The 15247-nt window shown below is 41.9% G+C and overlaps 3 protein-coding genes across 6 annotated transcripts in view; 2 read left to right on the top strand and 1 right to left on the bottom strand.

The window, feature by feature from the left end:
- Window positions 1-88, top strand: part of dok1b (docking protein 1b) — a 14634-nt gene extending 14546 nt beyond the window's left edge. Inside the window, exon 5 of the mRNA XM_035624165.2 lies at window positions 1-88. This exon is cut by the window's left edge and continues 3930 nt beyond it. The gene's annotated coding sequence lies outside the window, so the exon portion shown is untranslated.
- Window positions 89-5340: 5252 nt separating this feature from the next.
- Window positions 5341-15247, bottom strand: part of LOC118301390 (meiosis 1 associated protein) — a 34138-nt gene continuing 24231 nt past the window's right edge. For all 3 annotated transcript variants that reach the window (XM_035626863.2, XM_035626862.2, XM_035626864.2), the window contains exons 5-12: window positions 13495-13650; window positions 13117-13276; window positions 9322-9463; window positions 8656-8719; window positions 8429-8571; window positions 7727-7842; window positions 7512-7593; window positions 5341-5863 (exon numbers count right to left, since the gene is read on the bottom strand). In XM_035626863.2, coding sequence (XP_035482756.2) covers window positions 5633-5863; window positions 7512-7593; window positions 7727-7842; window positions 8429-8571; window positions 8656-8719; window positions 9322-9463; window positions 13117-13276; window positions 13495-13650 — 1094 coding nt within the window. In that variant the 3' untranslated portion in view covers window positions 5341-5632. The remainder of the gene's footprint in view (window positions 5864-7511; window positions 7594-7726; window positions 7843-8428; window positions 8572-8655; window positions 8720-9321; window positions 9464-13116; window positions 13277-13494; window positions 13651-15247) is intronic.
- On the top strand, window positions 8423-12922 carry LOC118301391 (carbohydrate sulfotransferase 12). 2 transcript variants are annotated; one of them, XM_035626867.2, is made up of 6 exons: window positions 8423-8554; window positions 10633-10761; window positions 11069-11244; window positions 11367-11513; window positions 11671-11978; window positions 12229-12922. In XM_035626867.2, the coding sequence occupies exons 2-6, from the start codon at window positions 10656-10658 to the stop codon at window positions 12494-12496; spliced, it is 1005 nt and encodes a 334-aa protein (XP_035482760.2). In that variant the 5' UTR covers window positions 8423-8554; window positions 10633-10655; the 3' UTR covers window positions 12497-12922. The 2 variants fall into 2 exon arrangements, with proteins under 2 accessions (XP_035482760.2, XP_035482758.2); XM_035626865.2 differs by lacking the exon at window positions 8423-8554 and adding an exon at window positions 10218-10316.

Here is a 15247-nt window from a genome sequence, read left to right as displayed (position 1 = left end):
CGCTCCTGCTCAGATAACTATCTGCTGGTTGGGGCGTCATATTAATTCTCATAATGACTTGCGTGCTCTTAGACGGTTCTCATTTTTGCTTGATTTTAACGCTCAAATCATATATTGGCATAACTTAGCAGCAACTAGTAGAACGTCATTAAAACCAACTTTCAGACTCGTGACGGGCGAGATCGTAATTCCTGCACTGAAAAATGAAAATCGTTCACCAGCTTAAAAAAAAAAAGACTTCAATTGGCAACACACAAATGAATTAAGTTTGTTCAACTCAAGGTTAACAAGTTGAGACGATCGATAACTTTGACTTGAAAAAATCAAAAAGCTGCTCGTCACCACCTCGTCTTCCTTCCTCTCCTCATCTGCTTCTTTGACCTTTCACACATCGGAAGAACAGTTCAAGTGACTGCCTGGTGTGTGTGTGTGTGTGTGTGTGTGTGTGTGTGTGTGTGTGTGTGTGTGTGTGTGTGTGTGTGTGTGTGTGTGTGTGTGTGTGTGTGTGTGTGTGTGTGTGTGTGTGTGTGTGTGTGTGTGTGGGGGTGGGTGGGTGGGTGCGGGTGGGTGGGTGGGTGGGTGGGTGCGGGTGGGTGGGTGGGTGCTCACTCACTGTCGGTAGCCACATCAGAGACCTCACTTCATGGTTTCAGATCAACCTCTGTCAGTGTCACGGTGCCAAACACAGAGAGGATCAACGGTGTATTTAAATGGAGTGGAGACATCTTGATTCGTTCAGAAAAAGAGAGAGACAAAAGCCAATTTAGTGCGGCTAGATACACCGACTTGAAAAAAACAAAAGAGACAACTTACGTGTGTGTGTGTTGTTTCTAGACACGTGACTCTGCCTTTGGCCAGACAGTTAAATCTGCAGGTTTGAGGTCTCTGCTTTGCCGCATGTCTGTAAGTTCACACACACACACACACACACTCAAAATCGTATTAATATGCCAGTCTTCCTGTTGTCTACTCTGCCTATCCTCAAGCTTTTGTGACTTTTTCACATCAAGGTCTCTTGTTCGATCTGTGACTTCTTCTTTAAAAGGTTATGATGTCCGATTTACATAACGGGATCAGTTCAACAACAAGAATACACACACACACACACACAAAAACAGAGTTGATACCCAGTTGATGCATCTGTCGCTATCTCACAGCTAATTCACCAGTCGGTCCATAGGCTGTTTGGGTAGAATAAACTCAAAAAGGCCAATTTGCATGAAAGACGCTGGTGAAAATGCACCATGTTTCTGAAGTTTTATGTAACTCTGCTTTTTGTCACCTCGGTTATTAAATACTCTTTTTTTCCTTCTTACCTTCATTTGGGTCGTGCTCCTTCAAACCTGTGACACTTAAACCTAACTATACTATTTAACTATTATAAAAATATACTTTATTGATTTAAATGGATAGTACCTAATGTAAAATATAATTCACCCAATGTAACATAGATAAAAGCAGAATTTACTATAATTCTGCTGCTCTGTATATATCAAATACAAGCTGCTGGGCTGGCTGCATTTGTTTTTATTGTTTTTTATTATTGTATTTAGACCTAACTATACTATTTAACTATTTAAAAAATATACTTTAATTGATTCAAATTAATAGAACCCAATGTAAAATATCAGATGGAAGCATTTTACCACCATGTAGCATATTATGCTACATGCAACTCATCGGGGGGGCACTGGGGGCAAGGTGTTGGTCACAGTCCGCTCATTGACAATATATTTATCATATCTGGAACTATTTGTCATATGCCATGTTGCTTAATGTAATAAAGTACTAAAAATGATCCTCCAAAGACTCTTGTTGTTTAGACTCTTGTCTGCTTCCGGTCGCACCGGTCAGCTGCACTTGTTAATATAAAAGGAGGTACCGGTTCTCAGCTGCCTGAAACATATGACTACACGACATATGAGAGAACACACCTGAAACTCTCGTCTATGACTCAACAGACCACCAGCTTTTATTTTTAGCTCTGCGTAGGCAAAAGCGTTCAGTCATGAGTCTGAGAGAGGGTTTCATTCACTCTCTCTCTCTCTCGACTCTCAGCGCTACCTAAAGGAAACGATAGTCTCTCATCCGGTCGCTTGCCTCGCTGCCTCTGAAATAAAGTGGAGGCCTGTTTTGATTGAGTTGATGATGTTTAAGTGGAAACTTGTGCTCTGCAAAAGAACATTTTGTAGGAGAGGACAAGTGAGTTTTCACAGAGCAAACGGAATTCTTATTCCAAAACCTTTAAGCGCTTGGCCTCTGGACCAGATGTGGTGACTGGAGCCGGTTTTCAGTGCGATTTATGATTATGCGTCGGAGACATGCTAATAAGCAAATCCGACTTCCAGACTTCTCCGGACCTGCGTGGGAGGAGAGACCTTTCAGGTTTCTGTCAGTAGGTTTTTAATGCAGGTCCCTGCGGCCTCCTGACTTCTCCTCCCCGCTTCCCCCTTCACAGAGATGCACTTCCTCTTTCTGTTCTTACTCAGAGCGGCTTGCCAGAGAGTCGATCATTTTCGGCCTGCAACTTGTGTACGACCTGTGTCACTTGTACCGTCGTGTTCCTGCCCCTGTCCTCCTGTGTGTACAGTACTGGAGTCCTGTGGCCAGTGACGACGATCACAGGAAAGAGACAGTGGATTACAGGCCATGAGACAGATAGAGAGTCTGACAGAGTTTTTAATGGGCGGGGGTTTCTGCAAAGAAGGAAATGGAACAGTGCAAATTAAGCAAGAAGTCACAGTACTAATATTATCCTGACTCAGATATAGACATTGATGAGACAGAAGAAATATCGTTGCACTTTTTAGACAGGCAGACCAACCAAAATCCTCTAAGTAGCCTCAATAGTTTTTATTATTTTTTATTCAACGTGTTTTTTAAAAGTCAACGTGTCCCATTGGTGAAACACACACACACACACACACACACACACACATGAACACACCGTCTGCAAAAAATGAGACGAGACTGTGCAGGGAAAGGTCTTTCGACGCCCTCAGGAAACAATGACTCTAAACTCAGGAGACAAACCGTCTCCTGTGCGGTGGTTAGTGATCAAAAAAGGAAAAAGAAAATAAGGAAAATTACCACATTGAACAGAAAGAAGACGCGATTCTCATAAAGTCCCCCAGATTGTCAGATAGATTTTGATTATATAATTCATTAAAAATAAAGTAAGTCAAATCTTTTAACTTTTTTTTTATTGACACCCTAGGATGAAATGCTGGTCGGAGGGATCCTGAACTTGTTTTGCTTTTAACGCATTCATTTGAATAAGATGCGTCTACACAGCCGCATTTTCCAATATAGATACTGTTAATCTTCATATTTTCATGCCCTTTAATAGGGCCGGTGTCCCGTGGGTGGAACAGTAGGTGGTATAAGGTTAGAGGTGGCAGTTGAGATAGCTATCGTTATAATCCTCCCACCAAAAATGCAATTTTTTAATAAAGGTCAACGCATTCATTCATTATTAAAAATGGATCTCAGAAAAGGTGGGCTTGTGCAGAATCACTTTTTCCTGACAAGAGTTTTATGCAGCAGTTCAAGAAAAACAAATGGCCTACATTTGATCGTGAGACATTCGTGTACTTTTTAATTGACCGCAACAATGACAAAGATAAGAGTCGGATCTGTTCGTGAATATACTTGATTATATATTTATATCCATGCACTTTTTCACAGCACTATAAGTCGGTGACCGTTCTACATTCTGCAGGCAGAAGGAGCTTAGATGATTTCTTTTCAAAAGCAAAAATTTATTAACACAGTTCACAACCAATGTTAAAATACAAATCTGATAAATATATAAATATGCAGAAGAAGATCTTGAAATCAAACAACAGCTGAATCCCAGTATAAACGACTGGTATTAATTTGAAAGAGGGAACAACCAATGACATCATTTTTCGTTTGTAGATCAGACAATGACAAACAGTCAACGCGCACAACATGAAAGCTGAACAGGAACATGACAAAGAAACAATGAGATGTTTGTCATATAAAACTGAAAAACTCGCCAAAACCTATAAAACCTCCCGAGCAGTGAGACACTGTCCGAGTTCAACTCTGAATGAATTTTCGAACACAAACAATCGCACTTTTGTCACCGTGCGTCACGTCCCCATCGATCTCTCACAGTTGTGACATATAATGCAGAGTGTGTCTGATGGTGTTTAGGTCAAACGGGGGAACGCTGACTTTTTGTGGAGACAGACAAGCTGCTGTGGTTCTTCTTTGAACAAATGTATGAAATTCACACACGTCGACTCAACTTGAGCTCGTGAGGCTCGTGAGAACAGAAAGTAGTGACCGAGGGAGAGAGGGTAAAGAACGGAGAGAGACAGAGAAAGGGGAGTTGGTCAAATGTCAGCGGGTAGTTCTGGACGTGCAGTTGAATTCTCCTCGGAGACAAAAGCATCGCTGTGGTTGTAATTCGTGAATGCGGAAGTCCTGCAGCATCACAACGTCGTGAAGTCATTTGCCACTGGGTGGAGCCAGGTTCAACAAGGGGCGGAATGGCGGGAGGCTGATTAAGCCTATGTATGAGTGTATGTGAGTGTGTGTGTGTGTGTGTGTGGCTGACAACACTCATTGACGAGTAATGAATTAATAGAAGCGATGATGGATGTTGCAACGACCAGTATCTACGTATGTGTAAGGATCGATGACGAATGTTGTTCAAAATTCAACCAATGATGTCACTGCATCACACACACGCAATGGAAATTCTTCATTGCAAAGTTATCATGTTCCGTATTAAAAAAAAAAAAAAATTCTCTGTTCTCCTCCCCCCCCCCCCCAACCTCACTGCCTTTCAACCCCCAGAGAGAGCACTTGCTGTGGGGGTGAAGCAGCGCAGAGAGGCCCCTCTGTCCTCTCTGTCTCATTAAAACAGTGAAGCTGTGTTCCGACTGGGACTTACGGGCAAAATGGAAAAGGAATGTGCATGTATGTGTGTGTTTGTCTATAGTCACTTTAGTATTGAAGCCTCTATATGTCTGCTTCAGCATGCCTGAGTTGTATTCTTGTACTGTATGGTTTCTTTGTGTTTTGAGATTTTGTGTTATACTGTGTCAATGTGTGTTAGTGCTGCAACATGCAGACAATACAGTTTTAAAGTTTTTCTGCCTCAGCAAACTAAAGATGGCAGTGAATTTATGCTCTCCTTTCTCACGCACGCACACGCACACACACACACACACACACACACACTTGGCGGATCATCTTGTCTCCATTGTAAAGTTTGTGGGTAATCAAGGCCGCTCGCAAAACCTTTAAAGACGGTAATTTGCACATAAATTTACACGACACATACAGTCAGTCACACTCTGAATACACACTTATTTTGTTCTGCACTCTGGGCGGTTACAGCTTCTTTTCACAGCTTATTTCTCTCTCTGTTTATTGTAACCACATGGACAACATTAGCTAGATGTGAATTTAACAAGCCCCAGTGTGTGTGTGTGTTTGTGTGTGTGTGGATGCAGGGGAACGTGAGAAAAGTGTCTCTGTGTTAATTGGCTTGTTATGATTGTACTTCACTGCCTCCTTTCTATACCTCCCTCTCTCCTGTCATCGTATCGTTCTCTCTCGGCCCACTTTCTTCCACTCACCCTCCGGTTGTTTCTCACTGTATCACCGAGGGGTCATCGTCGTCTTCCTCCAGTCGAGAAGGAGCCGGGGCCCGGGGGCTTCTACCGCCGCTGCCCAGGAGCGTCAGAGCGGGTCGGGAGGCCTTAGCGGAGGGAGGCCCCAGGGAGGAGGAAGAGGAGGCGGAGTGGGAGGAGGAAGAGGGCATCGGAGCCACGGTGGCCCTGACCTTGCTGTTTGTTCCCAGTTGGCGACTCTGGTTTTGCGGCTGAATGGGGACAACGCAGACCTTTTATGTTTCGGAAATACAAGTATACGCACAAGTTTTGAAAAACACTTAAGTTTGATGCTGCTAAGATTGGAATATAAACATAAAATAAAAGGTCAACTTTGATTGAATGATACAGTACAGCACAGGAGTCTGAATTTGGTTCATAAAAAGAGAAAAAGAAAAGAAATAGCGGCTCAAAGGAGAAGGAGAGGAGGAGGCTCCAAATGAGATGGAACAAAAGAGAGATAAAGAAATACAAAATAAAGAAAAAGAGGACAAGGACATTAACAGGGTGTTTGTACAGACAGTGGATAAAAAGAGAGAGACAGAGAGCAGAACAGAACAAAGTGTGTCCTTCTGCGGAACAGAACATCTTCTCTTTGTTTTGCGGCTTCAGTGAACTATTTGCATGTTATCAGCCTTATCGACCCTGATGAGTCATATTGCCAACTGTTACATACTCTCAGTCACAGTAGGTTTCCGTTAATGCAAAGGAAATACAGTTGAGGACGAACTGCTAAGCTCTGTCAAAGTAATACGTGGAGAAAAAAGACTTTAACCGAATGCTTATTTAAAGGAAAATGCTGTAAGAAATATTTTTTTTCAAGATAATTGACGAAACAAGAGCTGCAGGGTTTAGAATACTCACTGACATATTTAAAGTAGTTGAATATCAACAATAATAGATGTGACCTTTCTTATATTGACAATGCTGGTTGAGCACGAATAGGTCATAAAGTACCACAGAAGTGAGATGTCAAATTAATTCGTCAGTGTTTATGAAGCACTATGAAAACTCTTAAAATAAATAGAATGATTCATAACATTATCTGATTTCATCTCAATGACACAATCCAACATTTCAGTTATCACTCCAGAGGAAACCAATCACTGATTTTTAACATTTCAAACATATTATCAGTGGTGACATGTACACTTACTAAAATATTGTATTTGAGTACATTTCTGAGGTACTTGCACTTTATTCCAATATTTTTTGCTGCTTGACACAAAATTTGAGATGAGACCCTATGGAACCACTGGACTATTAAAACTAGCTCCACCTTCGACTAACTACAGTGAAATAATGCTGTATTATAATGGCGTAATTTCACATTTAGCTATTAGTACTTTTACCTAAGTAAAGAATATGACTACTTCTTGCACCACTGGTTATAATGTGGGGGCAGTGCATAATGAGGAGATTTGTATGTTTATCTAACACTGAGATAACAGCCGCTGTGAATGTTGTGGTTGTCTGGAAAAGTCTTACAACAGTGAGCTGAGATGACTTCAAACATTTCAACAGCTTTCTCTCGGCTTTTCTTTTCCACCAGTCAGGCCCCCAGTGGTTTGCCGCATCACTTCCCTAAATCATCAACTTATACACCAACAACAAGTTTGTACTTGCGTCTGTGTATTTACACCAAGCGCTAAAGAACTACATGTAGAGGGTGCTGCCATCTGGTGAGCAAGGAAGCGACAAGTGAGGAGGACATTTTTATTAGTGGAGAACACGCTCCCTGTACACAGCTTTAAAGAGGTTGATGAAATGATTCTTCCCAATGTCAGCTGTCACGTTGGTCTTTAACCATGTTATTGTGTTCATGTACATGAGCAGCACTTGTCGTGCTGTGTTGTTTACCTGCCGAGGCTGTCGGCTGGCTGTGGTCTTAGCGCCCTCTGGTGGCCGAGGCTGGTCTCTAATGACAGCTGCTGTCTGGAGCCTGGAATCAGCCATCGTCATCGTCATCATCATCAATATCATGTCCTTACAATTACCATATTTATCCCGTCTTTCTATACTGTAATAAATATAAATACAGTTATCGTCTCCCTTGAAGCCCAGTGCGAGCTGACCTGTATGGGTATCGTGGCTTTGAGAGCAGGCCTCTGCTCCGGAGGTGCTGGTAGAGGTGACTGCTCAGAGAGACAGGGTTGAACACAATGTCCTCATCCAGCTGAGTTAGACAACTCTGATGATAAAAAAAACCCCCAAAACCCCCAGGCAATAATAAATAAACAATACGCAGAACTATGGCTGTATGGTGCTGTGATACTGTAAGTGTTGTGTGTCTATCAAAATATATGTTGCTTATCTCACACTCCTTGTGTACAACAGAATTTGTCATCTTAACTCGATATTTGCTGTATCTATATCTAAAGATAACTGTCCAGGGTGTACCCTGCCTCCCAATGTCAGCTGGGATTGAGGATAAACGGTGTATAGTAAATGGATGGAAGGATATATTTAAACATCTTCTTGGTTAAGGTCAGATAGTTTGCATCCAGTCCATAAACCAGACACAACTTCACACTAACACCTTCTTTAACAAAGCACTTTTAAACCATGTGACAGTCTGATTTTCTTCATCGTGCGGAGCTGCTTTTTGGCGAGTTTGGTTTCACTACAGAATAAAAAGGGAGAATCCCCAGAACGGTGACCTCAGTAGACTGATAGGGTACAGTGGTATTACAGTGGTCGTTTACTGTAGATGCTATCTGGAGGGTAATATAATTCTATGTTTGTACTTTGACTACAACGAGCAAAGGTCACCTAACCTGTACAGTGTGCATGGCGTCAGGTGCAGGTTCCTGAGTCGAGCCAGGCAGTGAGCAGGGCAGCAGCAATTCTCTGGAGACCACAGGCTTCAGGAGGAGGGTGAGAGACGGGGACGGCTGGAGGAGGTAGTGAGAACACACACCTGCATACACACAAACATACATACAGTTGAGTGTACGCACGCACGCACGCACGCCAGTATGCACACACAGGCGCACACACGGACCTGAGTTTCCAGCTGTAGACCTCTGGACAGGCTCCACCTGCAGCAGCAGGAACAAGTCACGACTCTGAAAAACAAATCTCAATTAAAGCAATGTCTCATAATTAATGCAAAATTGCTTGATTGTTGCTATTGTTAGGATCCGGCCCATCTGACTTGGATTTTTTGGATCTTCTCTTGGTTTGAACTCATTTGGATTTCACAAGTTTTTTTAGGATTTTTGTGTTTGACGTGCAATTTCCTTTTGTTTGGACTTTTATTGTTACTTCCGGTTTTACTTTGAAGTTACTTACTGTGTGTGTATTTGCTTGTTTTACCTCCCGTCTTTCTCTGGTTTCCTCTCTTCTGTGAATGTCTGTCAAGCCCTAATGTGTGCCTTATCATCCCAGCCTACCTTGTGTAATTAGTCTCTGTGCTCCCCAGTCTCCTTCGACAGTTTGTCTGTTTTGTTCCCACTCTGTTCCCTGTCCATGTTCCTGACTTTTGCATATTTTTTGCTGCCCGGGTTTTGGATTACCTGGGTTTCTTTGTGCCTGCCAACAAAGACTGTAAGCCTGTCCATTTTTGTATTATTCAAACACATGTATAGATGGTCAGTATGAAAAAAAAAAATCCAAGAATAATCACACGATGCCATGAGATGAAACAAACTTGAACACAGTCACACACCCTGAGCGTGTGGCAGAGAGCATGGAACAAGTTGTGGTTGGTCTCCATTTCTTCCCAGTCCAGCTGCCAGCAGGTGGTGGGGCGGATCAACAATGGCAGGCCATATAACACGCTCTCACACACGCCGTCTGCACGCAGAGCCCTTTAAAACACACACACACACACACACAAATTCTTTGTCAGCATGCTGAATGAAGGATTCATGTGTCTAGTATGTAAGAAAAATGTTCTGTGGCCTTTGTGATTGCATTACTGAAAAGGGTTGTGTAAAGTTGTGTAAAAGATTCTTTTAGGTCCCAAGATATGTTTAAGCAAACTCACCATCAGTGTATAAGCACATAATGGAAAATCATTCGGTTTCTAACAGTGTGACTGTCCTCCAGCCTAATTTGAATGTCACTGCTGCAAATCATGATCATCAGTATGGAAAACACGCACACACATTTTCATACTGACCTGTATGCAAAACATACACATACGTGCACATGCAACCATAAACACACCCACACACACATCTTAAGCAGCTTGGGAAAATGTGAAAAAATCTCTTGTGTTTTGCAGCATCACAAGCATTTGACTCAAAATGTGTGTTTTGCTTAAGAATCGCTTACTGCCCCTTGAAAATGACAATTTTTGGGTGAGTTTGTGAATTCCACGTGACCATTGGATCTCAGACGAGAGCACTCTGAGCATCACTGATTTAACCCAAAATATAACAAATAAAATATGAAATAAAATATATTGTTTGGATTAGGAATGGTGAAATGCATCATAAATCAATGTCTTAATCACAAATGGAGTTGAGATAAAATGTGCTTTCACCAAGCAATAAGAAGTAAGAAATAATCATTTAGCCCTGGATCTCATTTAATAAAGGGTGTCAGTATCCACCCCTTGTATTGCTCACGGACATTGGCTCTGGATGAGCATGTTGCAGAATCAACATTGGCCATGACCATTCATGAACATGTTTGTCTTTGCACTGGTGGAGCAAGGTGAGTGATATGCTGATGGATTATGTGTGATATTTAGGTTAAGGTTTCAGCTAAATGATGCTTGTTTTGTTTTTTGCTACCAACTAAATTGTTTGATTTTAGTTTTTTATTAAATCATTTGAACAGCACTGAAACAAGAGTAGTATAAGTATGTGACTTCAGCTTCAATTTATGCGCATTTTGGAATCATTTTTCCAGTTGTTGGTACTGTTACTATGACGTATTTAATTAGCAAAATAAAATGAAGATAATGGTTTATGCCCTTTGCATTAAAGGTTTAGATCAGTCAGTGAAGTTTCATTGTTTCTGGTTCTAGTAAAGACACAAAACCCAGCTGCCATGGCAGTGGACAGAAGACTCCTGTTGCGCCTTGGATATCTTGGATCCTTTTTTGTCATCATGTTGTACTTTTACGGATGGGACAAATTACAGCACAGCAAGAGTGGTAAAGTAAAATATGTGTGTTTTTGTGTGTGTGTGTTAATTCAGCTGATATTCCTGTTTCGTATCCGTCTTAATTCTATGTGCTGTTTACATTTTGTGCTTCACTGGCACCTCTGTTTACTTTTTGGATTATCATGGATTTCATCTACAAAGTTCCTTTCTAAACCCAACTGGGGCTTTGTCTCGCGTGTTCTGCTTTTACCACCACCTGTTATCTTCCCAGGAGAAAAATATCCTAAAGTACAGTTAATTCAACAATACTACTTTTGGATAATTACAACATATTTTGTTGTTTCTTCTTATCACAGTGGAGAGGATGCATCAGCTGCAGGAACAGAGAAAGCAGCAGTTAAAAGACATCTGCTCTGCTGATAAAGAGGCATTGTCTGAGGGGAAGTGCAGTGTAACTGATATGAGTGCAGAAGAGCTGAAGAACCTCCTTGTGGATGACACTCATGGCATCATCTACTGTTACATTCCCAAGGTGATACAGAAACACACTTCACAACAGTTTAGAACAGGCTTGTTTGCTTGATGCACCGTTGAGTACAGCCTGACAGGGCCGCTAGCATGGCTGGAAACTCTTGGCCTTGTTCTCATCTACAGGTGGCCTGTTCCAACTGGAAGAAGGTGATGTTTGTCCTGAAGCAGAGCGAGCCGTATCGTGACCCCATGTCCGTATCTGATGATCTAATCGAACCCACCGACAAGCACCTCACTCTTCTAAAAAGCTTTCCCAGAACAGAGATGATGGTCAGTCCATACAATGAACTCAGAAGTATCCTATGTTCCTATGTCACAAACCACAGCTGCCTTTGTTTCTGAAGAAGTTAGTCCCATTTCAAATTGATTCAGTTTGAATAGAATTAGTATGACAGAAGGTTCATGTACATTATTTGTTTTACTACAGGCAAAGCTGAAGCACTACACCAAGTTCCTGTTTGTCCGGGACCCATTTGTCCGCATCATCTCCGCCTACAGAGACAAACTCCAGCGACCCAACAAGCTCTTCTTGGAGAATTTTGCCCTAGATATTATTCGTCGCTATGGCAACCAGTCGGATCCACCACGTTCAGTGGACGAAGCGTTTGCATCAGGGTTGAGCCCCTCATTTCACAACTTTATTCAATACCTTGTGGACCCGAAGACAGAGAACAGCGGGCCCTTTGAACCCCACTGGAGGCAGATGCACCGCCTGTGCCACCCCTGCCACATACAGTAAGGCCATTTTTACAGCAGCACGACCAAAGCTATAAAGATCATGTCTTTTTCATTAAAATTCAGGGTTTTTATTGATCTGAGGAGGAATTATCAATCTAGAGTTACACACAAATAATGTATTTGCTAATTTTCTGAAAAATGTAAATAGATTTTGACGTGTAAAATTAAAAATTTACCAGTAAATTAAATGTTCATAAATAACATAATTTTTACCTGTTGACTGACATTGTTTTGTTTTTCTTCTCAGGTATGATTTTATTGGCCACCAGGAGACTCTTCAAGAGGATGCTGAACAGCTTATGAAGCTCTTAATGTTGAAGGGTTACATTAAGTTCCCCCCTTCCTATGTTAACATGACTTCCTCTAACTCTGTGTTGGACTGGTTCAGAACAGTGCCTGTTGAGGACAGGAGGAAACTGTACAAGCTCTATGAGAGTGACTTCAGGTTGTTTGGCTACAGAAAGCCCGATGAATTGCTTGATGGTTTTGAAGTCATGGCAACTTCTCAACAATAACTTCTTCTAATAACTCTTCTCGATGAACCCAACATGCACAAAAAACAAGAGCAAACAAAAGTTTTTTTATGCAGACTGACAACTATTTAACATGATGGCTTTCTCACTCATAAACACTGGAGCTACAGTTCATAATGACTCTGATCATGCAATTGTAAACTAATTTTGTGTGCCTCTAGCTTAATACAACACAAAAATCTACACGGCCTCATAAATCTGAGGTGAGAAATGTCATTCTCAATTCAGTTTAAACCATATACTGTATATAGACATGGACGAAATAAGAGCTCCCAAAAGTGAAGCCAAACCATCTTGATCGCTCCCTGGTGGCAGGCAGGCTGCAGCATAGGTTATAATCTGCACCTCCGCCATGTGAGTAGGTTGGACAAAGTCAAAGTACATGTTGAATAAATTTTTTCCAAAGATGATGTCTGTCATTTCAGGTACTTCTTGCACTGATGTGTGATCAAGTGATCAGTTTTGTGATAAGTTTGGTTCTATTTAGTTATTTGACGTTATAAATATGTGGTAAAATGTCATAATTGACAGCTGAGACTGACTTGCGATTGGTCGATTGTGTGTTAAAAATTTTACAGTAAGAAGCTGCTCCCTTTTCTTACTTGATTACGTTCAGTCTCTGTGGCTGTGGGCTCTGATTGGCCAAGCTCTTGGTGACAGGCAGGAAGTGGCGGACACTCTCAGTATCCATTCCCAGGTTTGGGGTCAGGTGGATGAGTGCAGGGCTTATCAGACGCTCCTGCATGTCGCACTTCACACACACTACACAAGGGACAAAAGTATGGGATATAACATGCATCAAAACAACATGTCACAGATTCCTGAATCATCAGTATGTTGTTCTTGGCTTTAGCACCACTTTTGATATTTTCGGTAAATGCTGATCGGTTAAAACATCCCTGTGTGTGTGTGTGTGTGTGTGTGTGTGTGTGTGTGAGTGTGTGTGTGAGTGTGTGAGTGTGTGAGTGCAGTATCTTTACCTGGAATAGGACTGTTCGTTGGGCTCGGCAGCAGGAGGTGGAGGTGCTCTCTGTCCCCTGCCTGCTCTTGAAGCCAGGATTTCAACACGCTTTCCATGGCGAACACACTGTTTTCCACTCGCTGCAGGTCGACCTCCGTCCCCAACATCAGACCCTCTGCATACGGACACATGGAGGCATTATGCATTTAATTACTCTGACATTTGTTTTCTGATTCCATATTTCAGGCTGATATCAAGACATTCCTGGGGAAAATTAACTTTTCAATTACTTCCCTCTTTGACCACTAGATGGAAGCAACATTTAATAAATTGTCAGAGAGAGTTTGGCCTCAGTGACTGAAAAGTCTGAACTTGTTAACCTCTGAGGCTTTCAGTGTCTCTGGATAATGCAAAGACCTTCCTAACCCTTGTCTGGGTTAATAAGCCCTAGGGATGATTCGCTGGAGGGGAAAAATCAGGACTGCATCTTGGATGTAGACACAGGCGAAGCAGCATGACTATTGCTCTGCATTGGTTTATTTTATTAAATCCATGCATATCTCTGTCTATTTTCTCTCATTTTCTTTGCCAGTGCTTTATCACGGAGGACAGAATGAACTGTCCCGGCTCTTATCTCTTTTCCTACTGATTTCCACTTATCACTACAAACAGAAAATGACCCTATGGACCCGCCCCACCCTCCTCTCCTGTTCTCCCTCTGGTCTCATCTACCAGTCTCCATTTATTATCGCAGACTAGACACAAACCCTGTTGAACGACCCCTCTCCTCTTTCCCCCTCTATCTGGTGTTTTAATAGTTAATGACCCATCAGGAGATAACTAATGGGACAAGAGGGAGAGGAGATGAGCAGGAGGCACTGTAGGGAGTGAGACGGGGTACAGATGGGGGAGAGGCTGACGGAAAAGGGGGACAGCGAAGATGGATTGAGAACATGCAAAGTATTTTTTAAACATCCCAGTCGGGAACCGGAGAAACTTTAAATTCCTAGTATAAAATGTGTCATTGCTTCTTTTCATCTGTCATAAAGGAGATACAGAACTGAAGCTATTTTTGGCTGTGGGCCAAAGTGCTACATCTGGAAATAAGTACTTCATCTGATGGGAAAGAATTATGTTTGCTAAGGATTTACCGATGGACGTTTGTGGTCTGATCCTTGCTGGGTGAAGGCGTGAAGGATGAAGGCTGAGAGAGAGAAAGAGTGAGAGAGTAGTTTAAGAGGGTAAGCATGTAGTAATAGCACTTGTGATTCACAAGTTCCCTTTTTATGTGTCAAAAAAAGTCAAGATGCTTTAGCTTTCAATTCTGACACGTGCCACGTTGCTCCAACTCTAACTGAACGATGGATTAAAAAACTAGTGGAAATTATTCGATATTTGGGATCAGCACTATAAGAGGCCCTGTATCCTTCTGTGTGTGTGTGTGTGTGTGTGTGTGTGTCTGTGTGTATATATATATATTCAACATTACTATGATCCTGTAAGTATGCAACATGACTGAAGAGAAAGAGTGTCTAGGGTGTCACGACCCAGCTCAAAGGAAGGCTAAAATGTGGAGACCACAACCCTAACCCTAACCTTAACCCACACATGACTCATTAATTCAAACTGAATAATATTTAAGAAAACTAAATGAAATATGCAGTCAGTTATCAGAAGTGTCCGTAGTGTACAGATGCATGGACATGAACAGGTATAAGAAAACCAAAACAACAACGCAACCAAACCAAATTACCCAGAGAGGAGCGAGAGAC

The sequence above is a fragment of the Scophthalmus maximus genome, chromosome 2, assembly GCF_022379125.1.
Source record: "Scophthalmus maximus strain ysfricsl-2021 chromosome 2, ASM2237912v1, whole genome shotgun sequence".
Classification (NCBI taxonomy): domain Eukaryota; kingdom Metazoa; phylum Chordata; class Actinopteri; order Pleuronectiformes; family Scophthalmidae; genus Scophthalmus; species Scophthalmus maximus.
This window is presented reverse-complemented; position numbering and strand designations above follow the sequence as displayed.